This window comes from Chelon labrosus (genome assembly GCF_963514085.1).
Source record: "Chelon labrosus genome assembly, chromosome: 9".
NCBI lineage: Eukaryota > Metazoa > Chordata > Actinopteri > Mugiliformes > Mugilidae > Chelon > Chelon labrosus.
The window spans coordinates 12,386,141-12,412,569 of NC_140359.1; the positions used below are offsets into that span (position 1 = coordinate 12,386,141).

The 26,429-nt window shown below is 43.5% G+C and overlaps 1 protein-coding gene across 1 annotated transcript in view; it reads left to right on the plus strand.

Moving 5' to 3' along the window:
• The window catches only part of adgrv1 (adhesion G protein-coupled receptor V1), a gene marked incomplete at its 5' end in the record, with an annotated part of 86,263 nt that overhangs the window by 21,599 nt on the left and 38,235 nt on the right, over nt 1-26,429 (plus strand). The window contains 55 exons of the mRNA XM_084550894.1: nt 88-586; nt 680-989; nt 1,085-1,294; nt 1,394-1,524; nt 1,746-1,845; nt 1,956-2,135; nt 2,251-2,414; nt 2,571-2,658; nt 2,891-2,914; nt 3,655-3,733; nt 3,828-3,966; nt 4,186-4,327; nt 4,528-4,793; nt 4,952-5,127; nt 5,246-5,373; nt 5,520-5,701; nt 5,807-5,953; nt 6,055-6,135; nt 6,263-6,527; nt 7,137-7,259; nt 7,661-7,883; nt 7,982-8,186; nt 8,295-8,441; nt 8,548-8,803; nt 9,372-9,574; nt 10,024-10,200; nt 10,360-10,542; nt 10,643-10,822; nt 10,924-11,088; nt 11,205-11,325; nt 11,427-11,550; nt 11,645-11,783; nt 11,918-12,103; nt 12,227-12,462; nt 12,587-12,735; nt 12,863-13,061; nt 13,158-13,377; nt 13,472-13,711; nt 13,842-13,991; nt 14,487-14,707; nt 14,782-15,061; nt 15,151-15,294; nt 15,568-15,739; nt 15,981-16,122; nt 16,240-16,808; nt 16,893-17,153; nt 17,279-17,396; nt 17,536-17,707; nt 17,803-18,045; nt 19,170-19,580; nt 20,330-20,502; nt 20,634-20,880; nt 21,003-21,142; nt 21,660-21,820; nt 22,029-22,129. Coding sequence (XP_084407020.1) covers nt 88-586; nt 680-989; nt 1,085-1,294; nt 1,394-1,524; nt 1,746-1,845; nt 1,956-2,135; nt 2,251-2,414; nt 2,571-2,658; nt 2,891-2,914; nt 3,655-3,733; nt 3,828-3,966; nt 4,186-4,327; nt 4,528-4,793; nt 4,952-5,127; nt 5,246-5,373; nt 5,520-5,701; nt 5,807-5,953; nt 6,055-6,135; nt 6,263-6,527; nt 7,137-7,259; nt 7,661-7,883; nt 7,982-8,186; nt 8,295-8,441; nt 8,548-8,803; nt 9,372-9,574; nt 10,024-10,200; nt 10,360-10,542; nt 10,643-10,822; nt 10,924-11,088; nt 11,205-11,325; nt 11,427-11,550; nt 11,645-11,783; nt 11,918-12,103; nt 12,227-12,462; nt 12,587-12,735; nt 12,863-13,061; nt 13,158-13,377; nt 13,472-13,711; nt 13,842-13,991; nt 14,487-14,707; nt 14,782-15,061; nt 15,151-15,294; nt 15,568-15,739; nt 15,981-16,122; nt 16,240-16,808; nt 16,893-17,153; nt 17,279-17,396; nt 17,536-17,707; nt 17,803-18,045; nt 19,170-19,580; nt 20,330-20,502; nt 20,634-20,880; nt 21,003-21,142; nt 21,660-21,820; nt 22,029-22,129 — 10,492 coding nt within the window. The remainder of the gene's footprint in view (nt 1-87; nt 587-679; nt 990-1,084; nt 1,295-1,393; nt 1,525-1,745; nt 1,846-1,955; nt 2,136-2,250; nt 2,415-2,570; nt 2,659-2,890; nt 2,915-3,654; nt 3,734-3,827; nt 3,967-4,185; nt 4,328-4,527; nt 4,794-4,951; nt 5,128-5,245; nt 5,374-5,519; nt 5,702-5,806; nt 5,954-6,054; nt 6,136-6,262; nt 6,528-7,136; nt 7,260-7,660; nt 7,884-7,981; nt 8,187-8,294; nt 8,442-8,547; nt 8,804-9,371; nt 9,575-10,023; nt 10,201-10,359; nt 10,543-10,642; nt 10,823-10,923; nt 11,089-11,204; nt 11,326-11,426; nt 11,551-11,644; nt 11,784-11,917; nt 12,104-12,226; nt 12,463-12,586; nt 12,736-12,862; nt 13,062-13,157; nt 13,378-13,471; nt 13,712-13,841; nt 13,992-14,486; nt 14,708-14,781; nt 15,062-15,150; nt 15,295-15,567; nt 15,740-15,980; nt 16,123-16,239; nt 16,809-16,892; nt 17,154-17,278; nt 17,397-17,535; nt 17,708-17,802; nt 18,046-19,169; nt 19,581-20,329; nt 20,503-20,633; nt 20,881-21,002; nt 21,143-21,659; nt 21,821-22,028; nt 22,130-26,429) is intronic.

The window sequence follows — 26,429 nt, forward strand, 5'->3', positions numbered from 1 at the left end:
TTTCTATATCAGTTTTGTGTACTAACATTAAATCTACATTCCCTATGTGTTGTCTTTTCTCTATCATTCCCTTCCCATTTGTTCCAGTGGTGGAAACTTTGGTCGCCTGGAGATCACGTACAGCACCTCTGAGATTGACATTGTTGGTTTGGCTCAGGCTGATGGCCGGAACCTGTTGATCTACTATAACCCTCCAAAACCAGGTGTTCCAGCCACTTCGCCCCTCAGGACAGTCAACATCACTGGCCAGGGAGACCCTCTGGCTGCATGTGCTGCTGCCTGTTTGAGAGAACAAGCCTGCCGGGCCTTTTCTCTGTCCTCAGCCGCGACCCCACCATCCTGCACTTGGGTGACCTCAGAGGCTGAGGGGCTGACTTCTGAACGGCAGGTTATGACTTACGTAAAAAACGCCACTGCAGCCGCTGTCCTGTTCAGTGCCCAGGCTGTTGCAGGCAGTGATTACACTCCTGTCACTGCTCAAAGTGCCTTCATGGATGATGGATCAGGAAAAGCCAACCTCACCGTCCTAATTTTGAGTGATGAATTCCCCGAAATGGATGAGAGCTTCTCCATACAGATATTAAATGTAATACCCGATAATATTTACCTCATGATGCCATGTATTACTTATAATTTGACTGGTTTAACACACATTCTGTCTTTCATGTATTTTTTGAAGGTAGAGCTAATGAATTTGACCATGCCACAGAAGAACCTGCCCTCAATTGGTCAGCCGGACAAAGCTGTAGTCACCATAGGAGTGAATGGAGATGCGTTTGGCATATTTCTGATCTACAGCCTCAGTCCAAACGCCACTAACGAGGGGCTCCATCTAGAGGTTCGTGAAGATTCTACTGTTGTGGTGCCCCTGGTTATAGAGAGGAGAGGAGGGAATCTGGGCACCGTCACTGTAGAGTGGAGATTTGTTGGAGGAAAGGCAACACCAAATGCTGACTTCACTGGTGCTGGAGGAACTCTAGTCTTTGACGGTATGTACCTTACTCGGTAATCAGCAATGGTTTGAATAGTTAGTATTATCTGGGACAGTTTCATGTCCTGTGTTGCATGTGCTTTCTTCTTACAGGTGATCTGAAAAAGACAATAGAGGTAGTAATCAGAGATGACGATGAACCAGAGGACAACGAGAGCCTCATGATCGGTCTTGTTAATACGGAGGGAGGAAGTCGAATCCAGCCCAACTCGGACACTGTAACTATAGTGATACTGGCCAACGATAATGTGGCAGGGATTGTTGGATTCCATCCAGACTCGCGTTCTGTCATCGCCAGAGAAGGTGGGTGTTTGATGAAAAATTACAGCTCTCAGCTTGCATGGACGTCAAATTAGTAAAATTACTCTTTTCAAATGATCTGTATTACATTTCATGTTACAGGTGAGGGGCTGTCGTTGTTAGTGGTGAGAACGGCTCCAGGTCTGGGTAATGTCACTGTGGACTGGACTGTACAAGGGCCTCTTGTACACCGGACCTTCGCCCAAACCTCAGGGACACTTTTCTTCACTGAGGTACATAATAGAGCAGTGAAAAGCTTATTGTGGTGTCACAGATACCATATTTATTAGACAGTATGAATGCATGCTTTGAGACAACTCACTGTTTTGTTCTGTCTAATACTAAAAACTAAAATAGATCAAATTTAAAAGGTGCATCTTTAGCAGTACTCATATATCTGATAATTACATACAGTATGTGTGTGTCTCTTATATTTGTTGTGTGTTTGTTACAGGGAGAATTAAACAAAACCATAATCATAGAGCTTCTTGATGATGCCACCCCGGAAGACCAAGCTGTGTATAGAGTTTCACTGTCCAACATTAAAACCTTTGGTAATAGCCTACTCTTAGTATCTTTTTGATTAAGAACTGTGCAAGAAGCCTCCGTGAAACTTTCTGAAAGGCTTCACAAAACAAAGTAATATTACCGCTCTTTCACACAGGTGTTGTAGTGACAGGCCACGCAGCCCTGGATGTTCAAGGCAGAGAGGCAGTGCTTACTGTGGACACCAGCGATCAGCCCTATGGCTTGCTGACTATAGCCCCATCTTCTCTAAGGGTGACCGCAGAGGAGAGGGACCAGACTATAAATATCTACGTCAACAGAGAGTTTGGAGCTTCAGGTCAGTAGACAAGATATGTGTAAATAAAAGTAATTCATCCCATTACATTTGTCATGTTTTTTTAAACACATCTTTAACTTTATAACTGAAATTAAACCTACATATTTGTGTACAGGAGTTCTGAATATCTCCTATGAGGTTACAAGAGGCTCTATACAAAACCTGTCTCAGGCAGAGGGAGGTCTAGCTGACCCAGGAAAAGACTTCCTCTCTGGTACTGGTTTTGTAATCCTTCAGGATGGACAAACATCAGTTGCCATCCCTGTAACTATACTAGAGGTAAAAACTCTCTCCGTTTAACTTGATATTCAGATTACACTCAACTCACCATCTTTGCCACTTTAAGCTCTTAAGCTCTTTCTTATGCAAGTTCCACAGTATTTTTCTGATGCAGGTTTGTGTAAATGTGAGATTTAAAGCCGATTGTTTTATTAGGACGACATTCCAGAGTTGCAGGAGTTCTTCCTGGTCAACATAACATCAGCTGTACTCATCACAACCCTTGCCACTGTTCCCCAACTAGGTATGGAAAAATGATGTGCTTCCATATTGCAGACACAACTTTTCAGTTTCATTCATCCCAACCTTTGACCATTGATTAAAGTTTTTCCATTTCCATCACATTCTGTGTTGAATTCTATTATTTTTCTATTTCTTCTGCACTGTACCCTTTTTCTAGTTTATGTAACTTCATGAAATCACTTTCCCTTTTTTCTTTCTATAATTTCTCACCATTTGCCCTTTTTGATGGGTAGAGGTTGTGTATTGCACTTTACCAGGTAAAATACACGTTCACGTGCTCACAAGCTTTGCCTAAAATGTCATGTAGTCTGATGTACAATATTCCTGCATGGTACATTAGACGACAGCATTGTAGCTGATCGTCAAAATGTACCATGGAAGAGCTTGGCAGTTGTTGCTACTGTTTTCACATAATCCAAACCACAGTCCAATTTATGAATGAGTAACTTTAGAAAGTGATGAGTTGACAGAATACTACAGGCAGAGCAGCACTTGGAGGTTCCCAGAATACTGTCAGCCCTCTGCCTGGAGATACACAGTAAACACACGCCCGCTCTTTTGGCAGCAATCATTATGTGGCTTGGATGGTGAGATTGATGCTTTCCATGATTGAGGAAGGCTAGGGATTCGGTGGGAGCCGAGTAGCACTGTGTGGCGAGGAGAGAGAGAGCCAAACTAAACCCGTAGCTGGCCTCCCAGTGTCTTGGCCACGGAGTCAATGGGAGAAGACTATTCAGGGGGTCATAAATCAGTCCACCCAAAAGACTTGCTGCTCAGCTTCCCAAGCCACTTACAGCAGACGCTTCTTAGCTGTAATCCTTCGCTTAAATGTGGCATGACGGGAGTTAGCTCCTCTACAGTTTCCCCTTGCTAAACTTGTTCTTGGTGCTTAAACCGTAGCTTGAAGTAATTGCCACTACTTATCACAGATGTCATAAACAACCGACAACATACATCTGCTCATATATTTCCTCTTTTCATGTGGTTCCTCCCCCAGACACCCAGGGTTTGGTAGCAGAAGTGGTCATTGCTGCTAATGATGGAATCCGAGGGGTCATTGAATGGACCAATACCATGTAAGAAAAGCATCCATAAAAAAGATTTTTAACATTCATTTACACATGCTCTTGTTAAAATGATTATCTTATCATAATATGTTCTTGTTTTCAGGTTTGAAGTGAATGAAACAATAGGGACGCTGACTCTAGTGGCCTACAGGAACAGGGGGACATATGGAAATGTCTCTGTTTTCTTCTTTGCTCAAAACCTGGAAGCTCAACAGGGACTAGACTATAACACCAGTGAAACGGTTAGACATACACAGTTGTCACACACAAAAATCAATGACCTAGACAAAGTCAACGGATTCAAGATGTTTTGCATGTTGTCCAAAAGCACTCCTCAGCTCTGAAGGCGATAAACTGACGAGAGTTGATATGCCTCTGACCTAAACCCTCCCCCATGTCTTTGAATGAGTCTTTACAGACATAGTAGTGGCATGATGTTTTGATGTTTTCTCTCCACCCAGGTGCTCCATTTTGTTGATGGCGAAAGGCATAAGTTTGTAGAGGTGCAGATCATTGATGACACCATCCCAGAGGGAGCAGAGAGATTCCAGCTCATCCTGTCCGAGCCTTCCCCTGGCCTGGAGCTGGGCACCAATACTACCGGTAAATAGATGAACAGTGGAAGAAAGTATGATCAATACTTGGAAGAGACTTAGGCTGAAAGTTTTAGGACTTTAATAAATTATTAACATGTGAGTTACCATGGAGATAGTAGTTTCTAGTCATTGGCTTTAACTAAATTTGACATAGTTAAAGATAAATTATATTATAATGGTTTAACTACTTCTTTCCTGTTCTTATAGCTACTGTTAACATCCTGGCCAGTGATGATGGACATGGTGTGATTTCCTTTAACACCAGCAAACATTTCCTATTGAGAGAGCCCACCTCTGTGTCAGGGCTGGGTGAGAGTGTGGCTAACCTGTACGTGGTTCGGAACCCAGAGGAAGGCACTTTTGGCACAGTATCGGTTCAGTATACCATCACTGATGGCAACGGCACGCTAGCAGAGGGTGATCTGATGCCACCACAAGGGTTTGTGGTACTGGAGGACGGGGTCAGATTTAAGGTGAGGGAGAGTAGATTAGATGAGCTAACAGGATTCAAACAAAGGCATCTGAAAACATTACACATACATATTTTATTTCATCATTTCAAAAATGCTTTCATCTTAAAATCATTTTCTGATTCATCAAAAGTTCTTAAGCATCATCTGTGTCGTTTCAGATGCTGGAGATCAGGGCTCTGCTCGATGCTGAAGCGGAAGTTAATGAAACTTTCACGGTGGTGCTGTCCAACCCAACGGGGGGTGCACGGCTGGGCGACCAACTCCAAATGCTCATCACCGTCCTAGAGAATTCAGCTCCTTCCGGCTTGTTCCGTATTGGACCTACTCTCAACAGGTGTTAATAGAGTTGCATCAAAAGGATCTGAAACTTTTAATAACACAAATGCTTGCAGTATGTAATGCCATATGCTCAGTAGACTCACGTCTAATGTAATTGTGTGTTTTGTGCACAGAACTAGCACCGAAGTGGTTGCAGATGAAGGTGGGATAACAGTCTTCCTCACAGTGTCTCGCAGTAACGGCCTGGAGTCCGCTGTTAGTGTGGAATGGGAGATGCGGTCAGACACAGCTGTTGCCTCTGGTGAGACCAGTGAATGTTTTAATTCAGACTCGCCCAAACCTTCTGAATGCCCTTAAATGGTCTGCTTTTCTTTTGTTGTTCCTTGTTTTCCTTGTGTCTTGTTTCTTTTCAAACAGAAATTCATGTCTGATTCTTTTGTCTTCTAGAGGGTCACCTCTCAGTCATGGGTGTATACCAGAGCTTTGAGGACAGCCCCACCTCAGCCTGGTGCTCCCTTCCAGGGGGACCTTCCTTTCTGGCTATGAGGCTGGACAAGAGGCCCATTGTTGGATCTTCCCACACCTTGGCAACTCTGTATCGGTGGCAGGGTGTTTTTGTGCCAGTAGAGGTAGGAAACAACAGCAACAGCTTTGTGCCTCAAGGCGCGTATGATGCCCACAAACTTCAGAGTAAAATCCAGCATAAAACTCTCTTTGTCATTTGGTTGTTACAGTCTGTGAGGGTTCAGGAACCAGGCTCATGCGTTGGCTTTGCGGTGAATGGTTCCACCTACATAGGCATTACACATGGTGGGCCCCCTTTCTTCCCTGCTGCCAACCTCAGCATCTTCAAATTGCAGAGAGACCTTAATGTCACACTAGTAAGTATAAACTCAATAAAGGGGATTTTGTTCATTACTGCAACACTTTGGAATTGTATACTTGTGTTATGTTTATATGATTTAATCTAATCTTTCTTCAGGAACAAGTCTTAGGTGTTGAAGCTCTGGATGTGAAACACTTCTCTGCTGACAGTAGAGATTATCTAATAGCATCAAGCCAGGTGACTGCTGTATTGTTAGACCTATTTGTTTGCAGTTTTATCAAAATCATTAAAAACAGGGACAGACTGAGGCATTTATGACTGAGCTCTTGTTTTTTTTTTTTTTGTATTTCTTTCGGCGCTACAGATCTTTGTCTGGACTGGAGGCACCTTCTCACTCCTCCAGACTCTTGACTTCGAACAGAACATCCTCAGTGTGAGTCCATTCACTCGTGCAGATGTCCCCTACCTGGCGGTGTGCGTAGACAGGGAGACGGACAGCTGCTTTCTGCTTCAGTGGACCAGTGGACGATTTCAGAATCCACAGCCTCTCCCAGTCACCGGCAGAGCCAGTCAGGTGGAGACAATGAACACAAGAACAGAGGACGTTCTCCTGTTGGTGGCTACTGAAGGTGACCTGTCTTGTTTTGAATTCACATAAGGTTTTGTCACGTACACTTACCAAAGGAAATTACTACCCAATCCCTTCAGATCTGAAAATAAGTCAACTGTCAAACAATATCGGTAAAATTGGCATGTTTAGACGACGGTTGTGTTTTTGCAATGATGAGATCCTATTTTCTATGGCTGTATTCTCTGTGTACTTTCTGGTGGTTACATGTTGGTTAGAATAGTACAAACAACTTGGTGATGCTTTAGAAGGCCCATAGATGTGACTGTTGCAGACGAAGCCTCTTGTTCTGCTGTCTCGGCTAAGATAGCAGAATGTATAATGCAGGCCAGATCATGTATTTACTTTACACTTTTTATATTTTGATGAGACGTAATCCCTCTGAGTCTGCAAAAAGGGTCAGTTTTTTTTTGGTTCAGACCTGTTGTGGGTTTATGGGAAAGGCCTCAGTGTGGAGCAGAGCAGAGCCACAAAGGCACCCGGAGGTTGTAATTTGTCAGTCTTGGGTGTGTCAGTCAGGCGAATGGTTACTTTACATAAACATGCTATTCTAGCGTCAAAGGACTTAAGCTTGTGTGTGGGTTTTTTGTGCGCCTGTGTTTTTCTCCAGGTCTCTCTCCGTCCTGTGAGGTGTTACAGTGGAGCTCAGATCAGGCTTCACCACAGCTCTATCAGTCCATTCCTCATCCAGGGATCACCTCTATTCACTCCTTCACTGCTCCTTCTGGGATCTGTAAGCACAAATGATGATTGTGTATATACAGTACAGATACTATAAGTATGGATCATCACATATTGCCTTGCACAGATCTATTTTGTTGCATTGTTACATTCACTTTGACATAAAATAATGGACACATGCCAAGTAGCAGCTTTAGTTTCCATAAGCTTATACTGAAAGTAGTTAAAGATAGCCATCCAGGAGCAGTCATGCTTCCATAAGTATGCATTAAACCTACTAGAATTACTAATGACACTTGGCACATCAATGCAGTATCAAGTCTTTTGTGTCAAATTGACCTAGCGGAAGAACTGAGCAAAAATTTAAACTCTATCATTTTTCATTTTGTTCCAGTTGTGCTTGTCAGTTGTAATATTAAAATCCGTCCAAATAAATATTTTTTTTTCTCATAGCTTATGTTGTGCTCGCTGGAATGAACGGTTCATCACTCTACTCCTGGAGGTCTGACGTCAACCTGTTCACCATGATCCTGAGGGCCCCTCGAGCCATTAGCTTCCTCTCTCTCATGGTCCCGTCCCTCAATACCACAAAGATCCTCTTGGCCTCTGCTGAGGACAACAGCTCTACTGTTTATGAATTCACTTCAGTCTCCAATCAGTCGGATTTCATACCCAGGTATACGAATAGTTTTTTTTTAAGTTATGGATGGAAAACCACAGCAAAAGACACAGCTGAAGTTGTGTGTTGTGTTTCCTTTACTTCCTCACACTCAGTTTCGGGGAGCTGCACTTTGCACCAGGGGACAGTGAGCTGGAGATAGCGGTGAACATCATAGATGATGACATCCCCGAGGTGCAGGAGAACTTCCAGGTCAGGCTGAAGAATCCAAAGGGTGGGGCTGAGATTGGATTCGGTGGTCAGGTGACAGTAATTATCCCCACCAACGATGATGCCCATGGAGTAATCGGCTTTGCCCAGGTAAGAAGATTTTGATATTAGACAACTTGTGTATTTGCCCAACGTGCTAAATACTCATCGTGTTGTGATTTTAATCTGGAATGATTTGTCATTACCTCCTCTCTGCAGCATTCTCTCTATATGGAGGTGGAGGAGTTGGAGCAAAGTAATCAAATTTCTCTGAGTGTGGAGAGGAGAAGAGGGAGTTTTGGCAGATTGACTGTTCACTGGGCAGCCAATGGCAGTTTGACAGACATTTACCCCACTTCAGGAGTGGTGAGTAACCCCTGCCTTTCTATCATGCATGTTTGAAGATTTAATTCTTACCAAAATTATCATCACAAATTTGTCTATCATTGTAACATGTTACTTTCCATCACAGGTAACGTTTTCGGAAGGTCAAACAGTAGCCATCATCTCACTGGCGGTGATAGCAGATGGTGTCCCAGAGCTAAGAGAGAGCGTCACGATTGCCCTCCGGGACGTCACCACTGTGGGTCTTCAAGACTTGCGACAGGCTGCTGTCATTGACAAGCTTTCGGCACAAGCTCTGCTCACCATCTTGCCCAACGGTTCCCCCTATGGGGTGATTGGATGGCATCTGGACTCCCAGTTTACACTAACACAGGAACCACAGAGTAAGAACGTCTGCGGAGAAAAAAAACTGAACGAATGACTGATGCTTGGTCAGTAAATGTGGGTTTTTACTGGATCACAGTACAAAGGCGTCTAATGTGCTGCAGTTAGTTTAAGTTACATTTATGCCAACCTATTCAAATACCTTCCTCAGTTAAGCTCTTTACTTTGTTCCAAGAACAGCCACTGCAAGTTTAGCTGATGCTGAGTTTCTGTCTGTTTTGAAAAATCACAAAGTCCTTTTCTTGTTGTGGTCTCTTAAGAAGAGTTTACTGTAATCACACTTGGAGATTTACTGTAAGTGAGATCTGCTGTGATTTCCAGGATGTGAAGTAACTGAGGATTTGTCTTAATCTGTGCACTGGAAACTAGCCAAGTTAGAGAAGTCTGCGCAAAAGAGTAACATACTCACAGATATTCTCTGACTTACATTTATAGATTTTTTACTAAGTTATTATTCCCATCTTTCGCCACCTGGCAGGTTTCCTAAATATATAGATATAGTATGTACTTGGGACATGTAATTTATCTGCTGTATTTTAACCCACTCATGTATCTTCCAACCTGCAGGGTCTCCAGTCAATGTGACTCTCTCCATAGTAAGGGAGCAGGGCTCTTCCGGTGAAGTGGCGGTCCATTACCAGACCAGGCCAGCCCTGTATGAGCCCCCTTCCAACCAAGCCACCGCAGGAAAGGACTACTTACCCAAAGACGACACCATCATTATGATAGATGGTGCTACTGTTGCTCTCGTCACTGTCACAATCTTACCAGTAAGGATGGGCCATTTGATAGTAGAAAACTTTATTTAATCTACTTGAGTTTTTGAAAGCCATAAACAACCGTTCAGACTGGTCATACAGACTGAATCCTGTTTTGTGCCATGATGATTAAGCATACTAACCAGCCACATGACTGTACTCACCTAGGTTTTAAATGGCAGGTGTAGGTCAGCACTAAAGAAAGAAATCCAACACTTTCTGTCCTTGTCATACCTGTTGAAGTACTGCAGAAATCTCACTAATGAGACTTTTGATATATTTTTTGTGACTGTACTATATAGATTATACTATAGAAGTCATATAAATCGTGCAAAATTTGAGATTACTTCTGTTTTCACATTTAACTACATGTTTTGATTTATAAAAGAGTATGATTTAGATTATGATTAATGATTTTACCATTATTTAATCTCCGTTGATTTATTTATTTTTTTTCTAAGGATGATATCCCGGAGCTGGCCGAGAGTTTCATTGTGAATATCACTGGCGTGGAGCTAGTTAGAGGTTCCGTTGGAGCAGGGCAGCCCTCTGTGAAAAGGCCTGGGATGGAAGTAGCGGAGGTAACCATCCAGGAGAACGATGATCCCCGAGGGATTCTGCAGTTCAATGTTTCTGAGGTGAGCTCATTGTAGAGAGCCAGTCTTAATGGTGATTATTGAACTTAAATGATTGAAATAGTTTGGAACACAGAGGTACAAAGGCACACAAACGTGAACAGCAGTGTCAAAGTTTTGACATTTAATTCCATGATAATACTTTTTAATATTTTGTTTTAGGATATCCCTGGAAGTGTGCTGGCCTACGAGATACCGCCACCAGACAACGTCCTGCATCTTTCAGTGGTGCGACTCGCTGGTACAACTGGGAGGCTGGTCGTCTACTGGGAGGCTCAGCCCGTCACTGCTGATCTTAATGACTTCAGCCCCATATCTGGAAATATGACGTTTCAAGATGGGCAGGTAAACTGATTATTAAATTAGCTTGTCTTGTACAGCATATGATAGCAAGCTACAACGTGTTTATAAGACGTTAACTTGTGTTACCTCAAACTTATTTTAGAGAGAAGCCACAATTGCTCTCACCATCATAGATGATGAACTAGTGGAGCCTTTGGAGACATTCGAAGTGAACTTGCTGCGTGTGATTGGTGGTGCTCGACTTGGACGAGTGACCTCTGTGGTCGTCAGTATTCCATCCAATGATTCACCTCTCGGACGCTTTGGATTTCAGGAACTGGAGGTGAATCTAAAATATCTTTATTTCCATCAGAATTCAGTTCGCCATGTGTGCATCAGCCAACCCTTAGTCAAAAATAATTATCATACTTAATTCCTTCTAAGGTTACTGTCAGTGAACCAGACTTTGAGGATGACCCTGCTGCTGTGGCAACACTAGCAGTGCTGCGTAGTGCAGGAGGTGAGGGTGCAGTCACGCTGATGTGGCAACTGGAAGACCGAGCTGCAGATGACCTTTCACCTTTAAATGGAACTCTTATCTTCACTGAGGTAAAGTAGAATAATACTTGTCCCATATAAGGTATAATGTTGTTTCATCTCGCCCCACTTCTTTTATCTGTAAGATTATTCATAAAGTCATCTGCACTTCTCTTTCTACTTTGCAGACTGAGTCATTTAAGTCATTTGTGATAAGAGCCCTCGCTGACACTGTCCTGGAAGGAGATGAGCATTTTACCATCCAGTTGTTTCCTGCTGGCAGTGGTGCTGTCATTGACCCTTTACATGGTTAGTGTTTATGAAAAAGTGCCTCACTGCTTCAAGAGTATTTTCAGACTTATTTTTATAGCCCTTTTTTTGTCCTCTTTTCCCTCTTTGGTCACTTGCAGACATGGTCACCATCACTGTTAGGGCAGACAAGGCTGCCTTGGGGGTTATTGGAATAGCAGAGTCATCAAGGAACCTCCTCATTGGAGAACCTCAGGGAAATTACAATGGGAGTGTTGTGGTCAGGTAACAAAAATATAACAACAGCTTTAAATATCACTGCTTCCATTTAGTCACAATGTAATGTGAGAATTGCGTGCATTTGTGTGTGTCTTCTCAGCCTTGTGCGAGGGCCAGGTGTGTTTGGAGAGGTCCAGGTGTACTGGAACATCACTCCAGCTGTGGTTTCTGAGTTTGAAGCAATCTCTGGCACTGTGACTATGAGAGACGGACAGTCTGCTGCCAGCATTACTCTGAAGGTACTGACAAAAGTTGATTGTCGAGGGCACTGAAAAATCAAGGTATTGTCTGAATCTGTGTGCTGGAGCACAAAAGGTATCACGTTACTTCTGTTAATGTATGACCTCCATTTTTATATCTATTATTATGTTAGGTCCTGGATGATGATCTTCCTGAAGAGCGCCATGAGTACCAGCTTACACTGACCTCTGCAACCTCAGGCCTGGAAATAAGTCCCATAGCCGGGCATGCCAGGATTATTATGGCAGCTAGTGACAACCCTTATGGCATTTTCTCTTTCACTCAGCTCCAGCTCAATGCAACAGAGGAGGAAGGCACGGTGAGGCCATGAATATGAGATTGATACACATGTATATCTGCTTTATGATGGAGAAAGGCACACAACAATAAGGCTCTGTGCTCTGACAAAAACCACAAATGTAAAATCCTTTATTTCCCTCAGGTAAATGTGACAGTTCACCGCTCCTTCGGTAGTCTGGGCAGGGTGTGGGTGACCTATGAGGCCTCAGGTAACACAGCGGTCAGTGGCTCGGACTTTGCTCCGGCATCAGGACGACTACTATTCACCCCAGCCCAGACGTCGCAACAAATAACGCTGCATATTCAAGATGACAGTCTTCCAGAAGGGCCTGAGATGTTTTTTGTCAGGATCACTGAAGTGGAACTTGTCAATGTCAGGTAAGGAAAAAACAATTATGAGGTGAAATAGGCTGTCATCCGTGATACATACAGTACAGAGTCATAACCTGTGTTCAGATTCTTGTCAGTGACTCCTCATTGTGTGTCTCCCTCTTGTGGTCAGTGCTGTGGACTACACAATGAGAGAGTCAGGGTTACAACTGGACCAGCCTCCAGCTATAGGCAACATCTCTTCTCTCACTGTGGTCATACTGAAGAATGATAATGTCGAGGGTATCCTGGAGTTCAGGCAGGACTATGTGAACATTACAGGTAAGAGTCAAATACACAAGCAGAATTCAATAAAAGTTGCTATAACACTATTTCACACAGGTATGGTTTTGAGAGATTATTTACAACACGTGGATTCAAGTTTTTCTTCTGCCTTTCTTTCTTTCAGTTGAGGAGGATGTGGGCAACGTGTTGATCCCCGTGGTGAGGAAAGTGGGCTTGTATGGAACGGTCTCAGCTCACTTTGTTTCTAGAGGCTTGAGTGCAACCCCTGATCTCGACTACACCCTAAATAACGGCTCAGTGACTTTTGTCCAGGGACAGAACACAAGCTACATCAATGTCACTATTATAGATGACCTTGACAGGTGAGAGGAGAAATTAAAAATACAAAACAAACCCGAATTTGAGACAGTTGTCAGTGGAGACATTATTTAATTTCAACTCAAACTTATCTCCCCCAGTGAATCTGCAGAGGTATTTGAAGTTCTGCTGGTTGGAGCTACAGGAGGAGCTGTTCTAGGCTCCCAACATATTGCGACAGTAACCATCGCCAAGAGTGACTCCATAAATGGGGTGGTCCGTTTCCTCAATGAGAGCCTGATCACTGTATCCAACCCCAACTCCACTCTGAAACTCACTCTTGTTTTGGAGAGAGCAGGAGGTCTTGTGGGCAATGCAACGGTAAGAGAAATGAGAAAATCACATCACTATCAGATCCCAGTATTTCTTGATCACATTGTATCATTCAGACTTTTTTTTTGTTCTGTTCTGACAGGTTGCTTGGGTCATCCGTGGCCCTAACAGCAGAGAAATCCTTCCTCCTCTCAATGCTGACATCGGAGGGCCTGTAAATGGCTCCTTCTTCTTCAGGGATGGAGAGGAAGGTACACGCACCATAGAGCTGCGGGTTCTCCCCCACGGAGAAGTGGAGGTGGAAGAAGCATTTGTTATAGAGCTCAGCATTCTGTCTGGAGAGATGGATGTTGATCCTCAGGCTGGGTCCATAACACTGAAGGTAATTCATTGTATCATGCCTGGAAGGTGAGGCTCACTGTCATGAATCCTTTATGACTGTGGGACTATTACACCGCCAGTGCACTTTCTTACCTCATTCCTACTCCTACCTATGTGTTTGCATTTCTCAGATTGACAAGTTTGGTGACCCGAATGGTATAGTCCAGTTTACCGAGGATGCTCTTCAAGATCATGTCTACAATGAGTCCACAGAAGCAGAGGGGCCATTCAACATATCCCTGCTGATTACGCGCAGAGAGGGTGTCATGGGTAACATCACGGTAAGATTATCTCACCAATACACCAATCAGTCATAACATCATGACCACTGACAGTAAGTAAATATCATTGATCATCTTATGACAATACAATGTTCTGCTGGGAAACCTTTGGACCTGGCAACTCAAAAAAAACATAAAAACAGCACAAGGTGTTGACCTGGCCTCCAAATTCACTAGATCCCAAACCGATCAAGCATCCGTGGGATGCACTGGAACAAACCTGATCCACAGAGGCCCCCACTAACAACATCCTGTTGCCAGACACCACAGGACACCCTCAGAAGGACCATGTCGATTCTGTGATGAGTTACAACTGTTTTGGAGGCACAAGGGAGACCTACACAATATTAGGAAGGTGGTCATAATGTTATGCCTGACTGGTGTGTACTGTACATGAATTATTTTTTGATCTTACAGTATTGATCGTTAAATATTAAGAATTCAGTTATTTGTAGAAACAGTTCAGTTGAAAACACAAGCATACTTTTACCTCAGGTGCACTGGCAGATACAGAGTGACTCAGATACAGCAGGTGACTTCCTGGCTTTAGCTGGCACAGTGATGATCCTGGAAGGACAACGGGAGGCAGAAATTGTCCTTAGTCTGATGCCTGACACAGTGCCAGAGCTGGAGGAGCTCTACATTCTCCACCTCACAGCTGTGGAAGGCGGTGCTACTCTAGATGCCAACCCAAACCTGATCAGAACCCGTATCAGGTTTGTTATTACGACTCAGTCTAAATAATTAAGAATGAATGAACTTGAAATGAATCTTCCTTTCTAAATCACAGGGTGCCTGCTAATGATGAACCCCACGGTGTGTTTTCCCTGAACCCGGAGCAACAGTCTGTTGTAGTGGTGGGTTCAGGGCCTGATGTCACCAGAGCTCTGGTCGTGAATGTGACACGACTTGCTGGGCTGTTTGGCAACGCTAGTGTGGGTTATAGGATTAGTGGAAGCATAGATGAAGTGATGGCCATTGAGGAGATACTGGGAGGACAAGGTGAAGGAAGGGTGCTTTTGAGAGAGGGACAGACCTTTGGTACAATTACCGTGCCTATCAGCAGTCAGGTAAGGAGGAGGACCTTTTAAAATAACATGTATAGTTCATAAAGCTTTGAAACTCATTTGTTTTTGTTTTTTTCCTGTTGCTCCTGTAGGCGTTTTTGTCAGCAGGGACAAGCTTCACAGCCGAGCTCACTGATGTTAGACTGATCAGTGCTATACTTGGCTCTCCGCCTCGCCTCCTTCGTGAGGCCAGCGTAGCTATGGTGACCGTGCCTGAAGAAGCTGCCAGCCCAGAGGTGAGTTGTGGTTGTCCTTTTTTTACATGGTTACATGGCTTTTGATGCTTCTGTTGTCTTTCCAACAGGGTAGAATCATTCACACAGATAATCACCAGACATTAGTTCATTATGTCGTTATTCATTATTAGTTCAATGTCGTCATTAGGCGAACTTTGATGCACTGTCCCACACTACTCTCCTGAAGACTGTAAAACTGCCTCAAACATTTAAATTAACACAAATTGACAACAAGGTAACACTGTTCTCCTCTCTCTTTTTCGTGCTGTGCAGGTTGGCTTTGCTTCACTGGCTCTTCAGGTTTCAAGTGTAGAAACAGGGACATGTGAGGCAGAGGTGACACGAACGGGGCTGTTTGGAGATGTCAGGGTGCAGTGGAAAGCTGGGTATCCTTCAGGACAGACTCTGCCCGGCTTTAAAACTGGAGCTATTGTCCCAAACTCAGGTGAGACAGTCAGAGAGGTAATGAATGAATGTTAGCAGTACTGACTCACACACTGTCAGCCCACTTACACTAATTTCTTCAGTTATCACGTGAACATACAATAACTGGCCAGTCAACAGAAAGGATAAATGCATTAGTTACTGTAAGGAAAGTATTAGGCTTATTATGCCAAATTATTAACATGTATTAACAGCAGCGTGCTCTTCTAACTGTTGATAATGTTCTCCTTCTTTATATTCAGGCTCAGTGACCCTGGCCCACGGAGAGAGGACCAAAGCCATATCTCTTACAGCTGTTGCTGATGCTTTAGAGCCAGCTTCATATGCTGTACACCTCACTTCTGCCTCCTCCAGCACTGCTGCAGCTGGTGCTGTCAAGCTCAGGTAGTTCTCCTACAGTAGTTTTAGCTTGTGGTGGAGCCTATATATGTAAATGTAGCTAACTAATTACTCTTTTAACATCACACGTGTCGTGACTCTGATGTCTCTCTCCCTGCACAGGTCTGGCTTTACCGTGGCAGAAGTGGAGCCATTAGGGGTCTACCAGTTTTCCCCTGATTCCCGCCATTTAGTCATTGCAGAGGACATCCAGACTATAACACTTTACGTTCAGAGACTTTATGGTTCTCGCAGCAATACCACCCACCTGTCCTATACAACAGTAGCAGGCAGCGCAGCAGCAGGAGAGGACTTTAATGCAGTGCCTGACGGCCGTTTGGTTTTTGACTCCCCTCGTCAAATCAACGCTTCACTCCATCTCACAATAGTTGACGACTCCCTTTCAGAGCCCGATGAGTACTTTTATGTAAATTTAACAGATGCTCAAGTCCTTACTCCAGACTTAGCTTGGGTAGATGCCCCTCCTCGCCTCAACCCGCAGCACAGCGTGGCCACTGTCACCATCCTGGCTAGTGATGCGACTGGTGGAGTTCTGAGCATCGGACCTGAACTGATCCAAGTGCCGGAGGACAGAGACGAGGAAACTCAGCAGGAGCGCAGGGTGGTTCTGAGGGTGCGCAGGTCTGACAGTGTCGATGGGGCGGTAAGGGTTCGGGTCCAAGCATATGGAGGTATGTTTTGTTGCACTGCTTTATTGCTTTACTCCAGAATGAAATACCGTGTAATTTACTGTGGTGTTTGCAATTTTTATTCAGATGGAAGCGCAACCCCTCCTTTCGATCTGGACCCTGCTGGGACCCTTGCAAAGGAGGAGGAGGACTTCCGCTTGGAGTCTACTATAGTGACCTTTCAGGCCGATGAGATTGAGAAAGAGGTGATTCTCCTTGTCCTTGATGACACAGAGCCTGAGGGACAGGAAGTATTCTTCATCTACCTCAGTGACCCTGAGGGAGGAGCACAGATCACAGACCGTCCATATCAGGGCTTTGGAGCTTTTGTCAAGATCACCATCCTTGGTAAAAATAATAATAAAAATAATAATTAAAAAAATAAGTAACCTGATGTGAAGTTATGAGTTGATTAAACTGGATGTACTACTCTGAGTTTACCTTTTTATGTTCTCCTTATACTATCACACCAGGGAGTGACCTCCATAATGGCATTGTCGGGTTCAGTCTTAATTCTCTGCTGGGCCAAATTCTGGACGAGGATTCTGAGAACAGAACCGCTCTGCTCTACCTCCAGAGACAAGAAAACAGGTAATAAAACGACACACTTTTTAATTCTAGTTAGATTAATAAAAACTTGTTGCCTCCATATTTTTCCAGTATAGGCCGCAACAAAGATTAGGTTTTATTGATTGTAATTACTGGGAATGCTCTTTATTCCTCTGTTTAGAGCCTTTGAGGATTTGCAGGTCTTCTGGAGGGCCACCTTCAGCAAGGCCGCTCTGAGTCTGGTCAATAATGGAGTCAACCTAACTGCACAGCTTGCGCAGACCTCAGGAACCGCAATCTGTAGGAGAGGAGAGATCATCTGTCCTCTCACTCTGGAGGTTCAGGATGATGAGGTTAGACAAATTTGATCACATAATCACTTGAATGATATTGTGTATTGAAGAAATATGTGGTGGAGTTAAGTAATCACCCATTTGTTTTTCTGTAGGAACCAGAGTACCAGGCATGGTTCTTAGTGGAGATCTATCAAGTGGGCGCTGGAGCTACCATAAATGAGACCACTCGTTTTGCCAACATCACCTTAGCAGAGAGCGACAACCCGCAGGGCGTTGTGTACTTTACCGTGGGGCATAGACTGCCCATTGCCACGCTGATGACGACAAGGCTCAGCCTCGAAGTCTATAGACAAGCAAGCACAGCTTCAGCCATGTCTGTACAATATCGCACACTGGTAAGAGGCGACCACTTACAACATATGTAATAGTAATAAAGCACAAGCACACACACAATTGGAATTGTGGACACAGTGGCAAATGCAAGGGGGCAATTTTTTTAAATAGCACATGTCGTTGTTTGAATTGGTCTTTACCCTACACTTGTATTTGACATAAATGAGATCACTTGTTGTTAATTCGCCTCTGCCCTGGAGATGTCCCTCTACTGTTATTCTGTATTATACAAAATCTAATTTCCAATCTAGGCAATTCCAATCATTTACTAGCTGAAATAAGATTTCCTCCATCACTGCAATTGTAAAACCTGAACAGTGTTTAGCTGTCTGTGCCTGACCTGGTTTTGTTGACTCGATTTACCTCATTGCCTAATGGTGGACTGTTGCATTTAGTTGTTTTGGTGCTCTACCTGCTGAAACTAAGCAGCAAAACTGAAATTGTATTACGTTTTATTTCATACTTAAATGCAGAAATGCCAGAAGAATACAGACCAAAATGCCACTTAAAGCTATAATCCTATATTTGTGCAATGATTTTACATTACAACAATTACAACAACAAGTACACATTTGATTCACTTTTTAATTTGATCTGGTGACACTTAATGTCCTCCAATGCATGTATGGGTTTATTCATTTTGATTTAGTTCAAAGAGACCAAAGTCCCAGCTCAAGGGCGTATAGCATCCAGCAACACTCAAAATTTTTGATTTTGGAGATGAAAGTAAGAGAGTGTGGAGTGCACTCAACAGAAATCAGAATCCTGGCAGAGAAGCACGGCCGGGTCATCTGCTTTCATCTCTCAAAGCCAGTTGCAAGACAAAAGGTTTGCTGCATAATAAAAGCCCAGTCCTCATTTGGTTTACATCCATGCTTTCACCCCTGCTCTCACAACAAGGTCTGCTTCACTGATCTATGTGTGCTGCAAAAATAAAAAAGAGAAATGTGGACGATGAATTTAATACATCAAGCGTGAATGGGAAGTCACTCCTCATCATTAGGTTTTTGTTTTGTGTATTTTTGCAACACGGTGATTGTTACATATCTTTATTCATACTTTAATTAGTGAGAGTTTACCCCCCATGCCAACATATGCTATGAACATATCTGTGATTTTCTTCTAGGAGCTTCCCAGGGAAGACGTGGTGGGTCACTCTATAATCTGGCCTGCTAAAGCAGGGATGGACTTTCCCAGACAGGAGGGCCAGCTAACATTTGCCGTGGGGCGGCATAACGCGACACTGGACATTGTCTTGACTCCTGACCTCGCCTCATCTCTCCCCACACCCAAGCGCTTCCAGGTGGAGCTGTACAACCCTACGGGGGGCACCAAAGTGCACTCTCAGTTTGGGTTGGCTAATGTGACTCTGGTGTCAAACGCAGCGAGTCAAGCTGTGTGGGTCTTACTGGATCAATTGCATCAGCCTCTCGAAACAACCTTATTGAACCAGGTGCTGCAAACACTGATTAGTAAGACTGCTGCACCTCCTCTCAGCCGTGAGCAGATGACCGCCGTGCTTGAAGCTCTGGAGAAGGTGAGGAGGTCAGAGTAGAAGATTAATGATGTGAAGGCTCTCACTCCTCCAAAGCAAATGCATTCTCGTTGAAGCTGGAAGAATGGATTAAACAGTGATATTAACTGTTCTGTCTGCTTTTTCGACAGACCACTGTTATAAGTGACTAGATATTATGTAGGTTTATGTTTTTAATCCCCATCATAGGTAACCACTTCAATCTTGTTTAGATTTTTCTAATAATGTTTTTCACCTGTTCACACAAGTCATTTTTTCCTGAATACATAAGATGCCAAAATCAAAAAATATTTCCCTTTATGTCTTTCCTTAAAGATGTTGGTGCAAATAGCAGTTGATCCCTTCTATCCTTTCTTATTCTGTGTGTGTGATTTTATTTTTTCTCGCTTGAAGATTGTGAGTCAGTGTCGTGGTTTGTGTCAGACAGCTGTGCTAAAGGGCACACATTATCTCCCGTGTACTACTCTGACTGATTCGAGAACCAGTTTGTCATCTGAAAAGGTCTCAGTTGTCACTCAACGTGAGCTGCGCTATCACTACGCTGCTCTGATATTAGAGTCTACATATTGCGCTTGTACAGCCTCCAGACAAGCAGAGACAGCACTGTAATGAGAGAGTGTGCGGGGGAGACACACAACATGAGGACACAGTGCCCTAGACTAAAGAAAATAAAGATTACTCAAATGAAGATCAAACTTTATAACTGACAGGTACATCTGTGCATTGTTGTGTTGTTCTTTTTCCCGAGCCAGGTCCTTGCAGAAGCGGAGAGGGCTCCTTTACAAGGAAGCAGCCGGAATTTGACCTACGACCTGTTGTGTGCCTTAGCCAATCCCAACCGAGTCGACACACGAGGCCTCAGCCACCTCGCTGGAGTGGCCGAGCGATTTGCCTTCTCCCTCCTCACACATAGTCAATGTGAGATGTGAGTGTCAGTGTTCTACACAAAGTGAAGAGAGGGGGAAAGACCCTCTTTAACCCTATGTAAAATATTCTGGTGTTTGTAGACAAACAGCATGTTACATCATGAATGATTTCTTTGTGTGCTTTCTCCAGAAAGGGGACCATCCTGGAAACATGTCCGTATATGACCATCTCCGCCTTCCAGTGGTATCCCACACAGATCAATGGACACAAGTTCAGGGGCCGTAACGCAGACTTCTTCCAGCTCCCAGATACCCTGCTGGCAGTGCCAGCGGTCTCAACTGCAATCTGTGGCAACCTGAGCAGGATTCAGCTGACGGAGTTCAGAACTGAACACTGGTTTCTCAAGAACAATACGATCACTGCCATTAATGGGAAGGTACGGATGTGCTTTTCTTTTAAAACAGCAGGTGGCAGTGTTGCTCTGACATTAAGCAGCCATTAATTTTTCAGTCACTCTGCAACTCAACTCTCCTTCTGTTGTCACTTTTTCATATGTAGGTATTCTCATTCAGCCTCCAGGACAGAGGGTCACGACCCCTAGAAGATGGCAATGAGGTGGTGTATCGTATCCACACCCCCGGTCAACAAGTTAAACCCGGCCAGTCTCTGTGCCTTCTCTGGAACGAGACCACTGCAGGGTAATGGACTACAGTCTGATACATGTTTAACCAAATAAGCCGATTATACATATATTTATTCATGCTATCTGAAGATAGTGCCCTGTGCTAACCTCTGTCATTCTTACACTTGACTGAGAACAGTTTGCTAAGTGATGTGCCAAGTTCAACTCTCGGTGAGGCCTCTCTGTTTCCATTGGGGATGTCACATCTTTCTGTTTAATATCTGCGTGTTCAGCCTGCTACACTCACTCGGAGTCAGTTTGTTGAGGACATTCCTGGGGTGTGTAATGGGACTTGGCAGGAACACACTGTTACAAGTTAAGATTTGGAAGGTTTGGTTTGGCCAGAGCAGCTACTGGGACGATGTATCCCAGGAAACAATACTGATTATAAAAGTGATATGGAGAAACGGAGAGAGAGAGAGAGTGCTAGTTAGTCGAACCCAAATGTATTAAAGTTATTATGTTCTGGTTTGTCAAATAGCATATTTGAAGGGTAAAGGCTGTCTCCTCTACCCTTCTCATGTCTCCTTTAGGTGGTCATCAGATGGTCAATACTGCAGGGTCGTGAAAGAGAGTGGGAATTATGTGGAATGTGCGTGCTCCCACTTGTCCATCTACGCGGCCCACGCCGAGTTTGTCATGCTTGCGTCCTACAACGAGGCCTTCTATGCCTCAGGATTTATCTGCATCTCAGGTACAAACACAGACTCCCTACTTTATTATGTCTCCATCTGTTCTGTATCTTCCCTTTTTGTCTTGACAACTTGCTTATGTCTTCAGGTCTCTTTCTCGTAGATTCCTTTCTCATAACTTTCTCCCCCATTCATATAAATTGCCACTTGATTTAAATTTATCTTTTGTCACTGACGTTAGCTCCGTGTCTTCCACTTCTCCCTCCTCAGGCTTTGCATTGGCCATTATATCCCACATGCTGTGCTCCCGTTTCCCCATGTTTGCTGCCAAACTGCTCACTCACATGCTGGTGAGCTGCCTTGGAACTCAGGTAAGACACTTACCCAGTGGTATGTTAAATCACAGATGCTTCATTAGCTTTTTTTTTTGGCATTTCCATCTGTTTGTGTCATCTGATATTGTATATCATTGAAAGTAGTTGGAATTTGTTATGGAGGCATTTATCTCTCTGTTCTCTATGGATCAGTGGAGCCAGTCGAGCATATGTTTGTGGATTACACACAACTTGGCTGTAATGTGTGAGTGCAGCAATACACACTTCCACTTTCTTGGCGTGTAAAAAATATATATATATATATATTTATATTCAGTATAAAAGTCACACCTATGCCCATATTTGATTCAAATATTTCAAACACTGAGCACACATACACACACACACATTCGCTGCCATCCCTGCCGCTAGAAGTGTCATTATTGGTGGTATTTTCTTGGAAATGTGCAGAGACGTGAACACACATCATCAAATGTCATCGGTTGCGTAGTTTGCGGGCCGGCGCGTCCTGACAACGCAACCATGCCCCCCGCACCCTCGCCCATTAAAAACGCAAGCTGTCACATAACCAGTGAGCGAGATAGACATGTGGCTACGGGTTAGTCCCTCTGCTGGTCCCGATCATGTGTGTGTGCGTATGTGTGCATGTGCATGTGCGTGAGTGAGTGCGGGACTGGTAATTTTCCACTGGTCCCCCCTCTCTTTGGTTGACAAACACGAGTCGTTTCTAAAGTAGTCGTTGGGGGCTAGCCACCTCGGACACGACCTGTTTATGGCCCAGGCAGAGCCCCTGAACCTGAAAGGGTTTTGGATGGAAAATTCCATCCTGTTCTCTTCTCTTGCCTTGTTGAAGCTTAACTGTATATTAAGGCCTTGTTCCTTGAACGTGTCTGAGATTGTGCTGCACTTTAGATGTATCTGTGTATTGCTTTAGCCTTCTTGTCAAGGCCAGTTGATGAAGGCCTGGTTGAAATCCAGACTGTCATGCTGAAGGCCTAATGTGCACTCTGGTACTAAGATGTACCCTCGAAAATTGTCATTTGGTCCTGCTGGGAATACTCGGGAGGTAATGATGTCCTCACCGTGCAGCATGTGATGAACTGAAATAGATTGACGTCATTGTCTTCGTTTAACTGTGCACTTTGTCTTTGAATGAAATTGCTTGCTTGCTAAAAAAAAAAGTATTTCATTTATTCATTTGTTTGTTTGTTTTGTCTTTTGGGGGTTAGGCTTATTTTTGTAATCTTCATAGATGATGTTAATGCAGCTACTGCAGCTACTAACCTCCGCACCGCTAAATGCAAAGGATGAGATTTGTAGTCAGTTTGAACAAACAACCACCCTGAAAATGTGTTAAAAATCCATCATTAAATGTCACTCACATACTGAGAAAGTTCTACATATAATAAGAGAGCAGTTATATACCGATCAGGCATAACATTATGACCACCTCCCTAATATTGTGTGGGTCTCCCTTTTGCCTTCAAAACTGTTGTGACTCATCAGAGAATGGACATGGGCCTTCTGAGGGTGACCTGTCGTGTCTGGCAACAGAATGGTGTTAGTGGGGGCCTTTGGGTCCTATGGGTTGAGGGAATGGGCCTCTGTGGATCAGGCTTGTTTCAGTGCATCCCACAGGTACTTGATCAGTTTGGGATCTAGTGAATTTGAAGGCTAGGTTATCACCTTGTGCTGTTTTTCATGTTTTTCGAGTTGTTCCTAAACTGTTTTTGTGTGTGTACCTCTGTCAGGCTGCATCCTGCAGGGGATGGCTGCTGCCATCAAGGAGTCTCATTGCTATGGGGTGGGGGTGCCTGGTCTGGTCTAGGTGGGTGGTACATGTCTAAGTAACATCCACACGAATGCCAGGTCCAAAAGTTTTCCAGCAGAACACTGATTATATTGTCACAAGATGGTCAATGTTATTTACTTCTCCTGTCAGTGGTTTTAATGTTGTGGCAGATCGGTGTATTTAACAAAAGTTTAAATCTTAAATATTATATACATAGTAATTTAGATTCTAGTATTCATTTATTTTTTTCACAAACATTACCTATGTAGATTATTACATCTAATTAAAGCTAGACTATTTCACATCTTATAAGTGAATAATATAAATGAACAAAAAAGAATGTTACCCTTGGACTTGGTTCAAAGAACATTCATGTTCACTTTGTTTCATAAGTAAAAATTTTGTGCCACACGAAAAACCTGAGTCGATTTGCGTCATGCAGAGATATCAGTCACCTTCATTTTCGTGTAGTAGCTTAGAAATGCATTTGCCTTACAAACTCATTCTCTCTTACTACAAAACCAAAACAGCAATGTGCCCATAATCTGTGTTAGTAAGAATTTATCTGAATCCACGTGTTAGGAAAACTGAGGCTGTAACTGCTTGTACAGCTCTGGCATTTTTACCAATAAAGGCAAAAGATCCCGCATCACTGACAGGAATTTCTCCCAAACTTGCGAGTCTAATCTCTGCCTTCTGCCTCGGCACTGTCAGCTCCAGCCACCTCTAACAGCGAGGGTACTCCATCTGCGGTGGCTGTAATTAGTCACTGCCTCTGCCCTCTGCCTGGAGAAAATTAAAGCTGCCAGTTTGATTAATTTCTCTCTGCTACTGCTACAGTCAAACGGCGAGCAGTAGAATATTCTCCCGTTCCTCTGTGAGAGTCTAAGAGTTGAGCGCAGGTGGAAGAACTTGAGAAGGTGGAGGCCTCTGGTCCAATTTGTGTAATTTATAATTGTATTACTGTCTCAATATTCTGGCTGCGAGCCTTTTCATCTCTCTAATATCTAGTTAGAAAATGTCACAGACCGGAGGGCACCAAGCGTAGTGCATGGATTTGTTAAATCATCTCGAAAGGAAGGCAACTGAAGTGGGAGTGCAGGCTGACTGCTAGGATGAATGAAAAAGAACTGACTTAACTTCTAACATTAATATGAGATCAGTTCTTGATAAAATGCCTTTATTTTGTCCAATATCTTATTGTCCATCCTAAGTCTCCATTCCCTTGTCAATTACAAGTCAATAAGTTACATTACGTCATGCGCTCCATTGTCAAAAAAAAGTTCAAATTAGTGAAAATGAGATGTCCCACCTTCAGTGTTCTCGGGAAAGTCTAGTATTTCAACAAATTATATCTATTAATCCATTGCCATCTCAGTTAGCAGGGCCTGTGTTAAGCAAAGGTGTAAATATTATATGTAACAGATCAGGAAGAGCAGAAAATACACAGCAAAAACTAGAACAATGGGTAAAAGCCTACTCTACGTTTAGTTTTAGCTGAGGATGGGATGGGATAGGATGATATTAGTAGGTAAGTCCAACAGATACCAGACATAGCCTCTTGTTGAAGGTGGCAGTGGTTCAAACATGCTGGAACCGATCTGTGTCCGTGTCAAGACACCCACAGGGCGACCGACGGAGATACAGATCTTTTACTGAGAGAAAATAATGATTTGTTCCATCTTCCACCTCGAGGGAGAGCGGTCTGAATGACTGTGGTTTAAGGCAAACATTAAAGCCAGTTCTTAAAAGGTGAGCCCTGAAGTGGACAGGTTGGTGAAGTCACCAATGTGTTCCAGACGGTGGTGGCAGTCCTGTCACACGGGATCTGAAGGAATGTGCTCTCGGTGTTATCTGGGGAAATCAATCGTTTGATGCATAACAAGCATTTGGCATGAATAAGTTCAGAAACGTAACTAAAACACGCTGAATCTCATCTTTTCACAGGCTTCAAATTGGACTCCAGCTCTGAGTGGTCCGAAATACAACATGACCACATTATAAACTCCAAGATCAGTATTGTATGTCCCCAGGGGACAGCTGACTACTATCATCAGTCTGCATTAATTCTACCAAATTATAAATCAATGCCACTACAAACAGCAAGGTCACGAAACTGATCGATATTCCCGCCTATATGGGCACAAATAGATAGTTTCATTTCTCATTTATTTGCGCCCCTTCTCTCCCTTCCAGCTCTGCGGGCACTTTTCCATCCAATTTCGATTCATCCCTTTCTTGTGAATGTCAGGAAAGAAATTTAGAAGGTGCCTTAAGCTGTGGTCGAATAGCTTCCAAAAGGAGAGTAAAATGAAATTTCCAACAGAACATGACATGGGGAAGTTTCAAAGAAGCTCCACTGCCACTTCTTTGCCACTGTATGTCAGTTTTTGTCACTAAACATAACATTTACACTTTAAAACATTCATATTTTAATTTATTTTAACATTTTGTGTTTATAAAAACCATCTGATTACTCAAACCTTGTCAAATGCACCAAAATTCACATGGAAGTATGTGTATGTGCTTGAACACATGTATCCA